At 45.4% G+C, this 4,907-nt stretch overlaps 1 protein-coding gene across 1 annotated transcript; it reads left to right on the forward strand.

Moving 5' to 3' along the window:
• Positions 1–1,287: 1,287 nt before the first annotated feature.
• LOC142631475 (uncharacterized) lies at positions 1,288–3,318 on the forward strand. The gene is made up of 3 exons (XM_075805646.1): positions 1,288–1,586; positions 2,022–2,466; positions 2,572–3,318. Exons 1-3 carry the CDS (start codon positions 1,288–1,290, stop codon positions 3,316–3,318), a joined length of 1,491 nt encoding a protein of 496 aa, XP_075661761.1.
• Positions 3,319–4,907: the final 1,589 nt, after the last annotated feature.

A 4,907-nucleotide genomic window follows, 5' to 3' on the forward strand; every position in this document is an offset into this window, starting at 1 on the left:
TGTTTTTAGTTTTTGCATAGTTGGTTGGGCTTGCTTACCAAAAAAAAAAAAAGTTACAAAATATGGGTAGAATGATAATACATTGAATTGAGCATATCCTATACTAATTAATGATGATGAAGAAGATATTTCTTAATATTTACAAGTAAATACCATGTAGAAAGCATTTATATATTTATTGTACCTATATAAACCCAAGACCAAGGGTTCCAAGTTAGTTTCCAATATAAGAATAACAATTTTGTGAGTTCATAAGAAATAGTGGAGTATCCTTCTTTTTTGAAAATGTTCATATTTTTTTATGAGCTATCCAATTATAAGAGAGATTTTTGGACGCACATATTTTTGTGTTAATGATGCTAATGGTCCAAAGAAAAGATCATTGTTTATGATAGAATATCATGAGTGTATTCTATAATATGGTTTTCATGCCATCAACGGGTAAGTGATTGTGTTATAGACTTTTGTACGGGGCATTATCCTCCTTCAAGCCCATTTGTTCGTAAAAGCCCGTCATAATGATGCCACGTGTATGACCTTACATGGATCTGATCCACGGGCTCATTTCGAGCAAGCTCTGATACCCATCTAAAGCCCGATACCAAGGGATAAAAGCGCTTACGTCGTGAGCGGCGAAGGTGAGGTCCCATCACCTTCAACAAAAACGTTTCTCGAGCAGGTGAAACGCGGAGTTCCCGACATCACTTAGGGAGCGCCACTACCAGGCAATCCCTTTAATGTCAGAACAAGTTCCAATGCCACTCTCACCATCTCCTGTTCATAACTAAACATACACTTAAAAGTGATGTCATTGGACCTTCATTCCACTACCTAGGGAATGTCTCTACCGAACAACCCTTCTAGTGGCAAAACAAGTTCCAATACCACTCTCACCGCATCCCACTCAAAACTAAACTTCCACTTAGAGGAAACAACACTGGACCTTTCCTTCCACTCACTAGGAAAATAATTATAGCCTTTCCGCTAACATCAGCTATAAATAGGAGAGGAAAATTCGGTACAAGGGGTTGGCAATTGGGGAGAAACGACTGAGAGAAGAGAGAGATCACTTTGGAGAAAATAGGGAGAGTAATTCTGAGGAGATAAACATTAGGGTCGCCGAGCATAGGACCACCCGTTGTAGGAAATCCAAAAGCCCACCATATAAATAAATTGTGAGCCCAAGTAGAGTTTAGGCCCAATAACTATATCTTGGGTACGCACAATTGGCATTGTCTGTGGGAATCTCCTACGTAGCTGTGGTTCTATTAAGGCGCGCACGGAAAAATGTCTGGGAGTAGGCTAGGAAGCTATGCTGAAAGTGGCTCTAGAGGGTCATTGTGGGGGTCTACATGGCGAGAAAGGAGGCAGAAAAGGCAAGAGAACAGGTGGCATGAGGAAGCAGAGGAGTCCGGGCTCGGAGAGGGGTCATTTCAAACCCTTCGGACAGCATCTGGCGCCTCGGACTGTAAGCGCCTCGATAGAAGGGATCGGGAGCTTGAGCGCCTACGTGGAATGGTGAGGGATTTGGAGTTGCAGGCAAGGGGCAGGCGTAGGAGAAGGGACTGCGACAAACAAAGAGAAAGGTCGACATGTGTAGGGAACCACTATGCGGCAGGGTCCCATTGACATCGCGATTGTTCGCGGGAGTACGCGAACCGTGACTCAACTTCCTCGAATGAGGGACGACCACGAAATATGGCCATGGACGCAATGAGCCGGGCATTACGCCAAGCTGCCCGGTCGCCATTCTCAAGAGACATCGAAAGCGCATCGACGTCGAGCAGATTCACATGATCGCCGTTCAATTCCTACACTGAAAAGATAGACCGGGTAGAACATGTAAGCCACTACATCCAAATGATGTCTTTGCAAGCCCAAAATGATGCGTTGATGTGTAAAGTCTTCCCTTCGAGCCTCCACCCCACTGCTTTGAAATGGTTCAACAGATTAAAGAAGGGCTAGATCCACAGCTTCTCAGAATTGATCCAGGAATTTGGTGTACGATTCATGACTTGTAGCCAAGTTCCACAGCCCGTGAACACGTTGCTATCAATGAAAATGGGGGCTGGGGAGACCCTTCACAATTACGCTAACCGGTACTGGGAGCTGTATAACGAGCTTGGCGGGGGCAATGAAAAGATTGCAGCGAGCACTTTTCATATGGGATTGCCTGACGAATTCGGACTGAGGGAGTCATTGATGAAAAGGCCTCTTGAGGATATGAGGCAATTGATGAGGCGTATCGAGGAGTATAAGTGGTTAGAAAACGATCGGTTACAGAACAAGGGGAAGGCCTCGGTCATAAATTATCCTCGGAATATCGGTTTCCAACCCAGACCCCAGAAAGATCTGAGGATTCAAGAACCCGAGCCAAGAATAGGTGGAGTGAATGTAGCTTTTAAGGAACCAGTGCATAGGATTGTCGATCGAATAAAAAACGAGCCATACTTGCCGAACAAGATGGCGAGCGACCCATCAAGGAGAAATCAGAATCTGTATTGTACGTACCACAAACATAAAGGGCACACCACTGAGCAATGTAGGGTATTGAAAGACCATCTGGAATAGTTGGTGAAGGCTGGACAATTGAAAGAGTTCGTGGTAGCGACAAGGAATCAAGAGGCCAGGCAGGCTGATCGGCTGCGTGGAAATCCTCTCCCACCCCCTTTGGGGATAATAGAAGTCATCCATGCAGTCCCAAAGGGCGTTTCAGCGTCTAGGACAAGGGGAATATTGGCCATGGCACCAGCGGAAGGTTGTGCAGGCGAGTGTCCTCCTGAAAAGAAGCTAAGGTACACTAAACAACCCATTGCTTTTGGTGATGATGACATGGGGGGCACCATCCAGCGGCATGGTGATGCTTTGGTGGTCACGGCCCGTATAAGAGGATTCATAGTAAAAAGGATAATGATAGATCAGGGGAGCAGTGCGGATGTAATGTACCCCGACTTATATAGGGGGCTTGGGCTGAAGAAAGAAGACTTATCCAAGTATGATACACCATTGATAGGGTTTGACGGCCATATGGTGATCTCAGAAGGGCAGATTTCACTTCCGGTTAGTATGGAGAGTAAGGAGGTAACTGTAACGTTCATAGTAGTCGCTTCTTTTTCACTATACACCGCGATCCTTGGAAGGCCATGGATTCATGACATGGGGGCTGTACCCTCTACCTTGCACGTAAAGGTCAAGTTCCGCACCGAGGATGGAATCGCAGTGATAAGGGGCAATCAACAGATAGTCAGACAATACTTAGTGGCTGCAGCAAGCCGAGAATCCAAGCAAAGAAAGCCCATTTGGAAAACCTCCTTATAGCAATTACAGCAACCCCAAGAGGAAGTAGGGGCCAGTTGTGCCGAGGACCTAATGAAAGTAAAGATTCTACAGGACTGTGAAAGGAATTTTCTGATAGGAGCAGGCTTGAGGGACAAAGAGAAGGTGGAATTGTTGCTTTTTCTTATACAAAACGTGGACGTGTTCGCTTGGAGTCCATATGAGGTGCCCGGGGTTGACCCCGAATTTATAGTTCACAAGCTAAATGTGGATCCTATATGTCCTCCTAAGAAACAAAGATCGAGGAGGTTGGCTAAAGGGCATGTCGAAGTCGTCAGACAGGAGGTTGGGAAGCTGAAGGAAGCGGGGGCCATAAAGAAAATGTTCTTTCCAGAATGGCTTGCAAACACTGTGGTAGTAAGGAAGAAGAATGGTAAGTGGAGGATTTGTATTAATTTTATTGATTTAAATCGAGCATGCCTAAAGGATCCGTTCCCGATGCCCAGAATTGATCAATTGGTAGATGCTACGCACGGGCACCCCAGGATGAGCTTTCTGGATGCTTTCCATAGTTATCACCAAATTGCCCTATCCACCGAGGATTATGAAAAGACTACATTCATAGCACCTGATGCTAATTATCATTATACTGTGATGCCGTTCGAATTAAAAAACACGGGAGTTACTTATCAACGAATGATGACGAGGATGTTCAGAGATAAGATTGGGCGTACGGTCGAGGTATACATTGATGACATGGTAATAAAAAGCAAGCAAGAAAGGCAACATATTGGCGACCTTAAAGAAGTGTTTGAAGTACTCCGGCGGCACCGGCTATCTCAATGCCGATAAGTGCGCTTTCGAGGTAGGCTCCGACAAGCTCCTAGGCTATTTAGTCACAAAACGGGGAATCGAAGTCAACCCCGATCAAATTGAAGCCGTGAAACGTCTCAAACCACCGAGCAATCCTAAAGAGGTTCAAAAATTAACCGCTATGTTGGCTGCCTTTAACCGGTTTATTTCCAAGTTCGTTGTTTGGTGCCGACCGTTTTATCAGTTTTTGAAGAAGTGCAAGGGGTTCTAGTGGGACGAGGAGTGTGATAGGGCCTTCCAAGACCTAAAAGACTATCTTGGGCGGGTACCAGCGTTGATAGCCCCAGAGCCCGGAGAAGATTTATATATGTACCTCTCGGTATTCGAGCATGCAGCCAGTGCAGTTCTACTGAGGGATAATGGTGTACAGCTGTCAATTTACTACATAAGCAAGACATTTGTCGACATCGAGACTAGGTACTTACCACTGGAAAAATTGGTGTTGGCATTCATGCATTCCACCTAGAAATTGCCCCATTACTTTCAGGCTCACACCGTTCATGTTTGACTGAATATCCTCTGCAATCATTGTTGAAGAGATCTAATTTTACGGGAAGGATAGCTAAGTGGGGGACTTGGCTAGGCTCTTTTGACATCAGATATAGGCCAAGGAACTCGGTGAAGGGACAAGTACTCGCAGACTTCATTGCTGATTTTTCACCGAAGAGAACGGAGATAGTTTGCCTCGTGGGGGTCAAACTATGGAAGGTATTTATGGACGGCGCATCCAATACAGCAAGAACGGGGGCTAGAATTGT

This window comes from Castanea sativa, chromosome 4 (genome assembly GCF_040712315.1).
Source record: "Castanea sativa cultivar Marrone di Chiusa Pesio chromosome 4, ASM4071231v1".
NCBI classification, from domain to species: domain Eukaryota; kingdom Viridiplantae; phylum Streptophyta; class Magnoliopsida; order Fagales; family Fagaceae; genus Castanea; species Castanea sativa.

Bases quoted from the DNA above. Each gene is read 5' to 3' on its own strand.
- LOC142631475 (XM_075805646.1), top strand. From the start codon at position 1,288: ATGTCTGGGAGTAGGCTAGGAAGCTATGCTGAAAGTGGCTCTAGAGGG. The intron at 1,587-2,021 runs GTCGACATGTGT...CATGACTTGTAG, and splicing joins TGCGACAAACAAAGAGAAAG to CCAAGTTCCACAGCCCGTGA. The intron at 2,467-2,571 runs GCGAGCGACCCA...CATCTGGAATAG, and splicing joins CATACTTGCCGAACAAGATG to TTGGTGAAGGCTGGACAATT.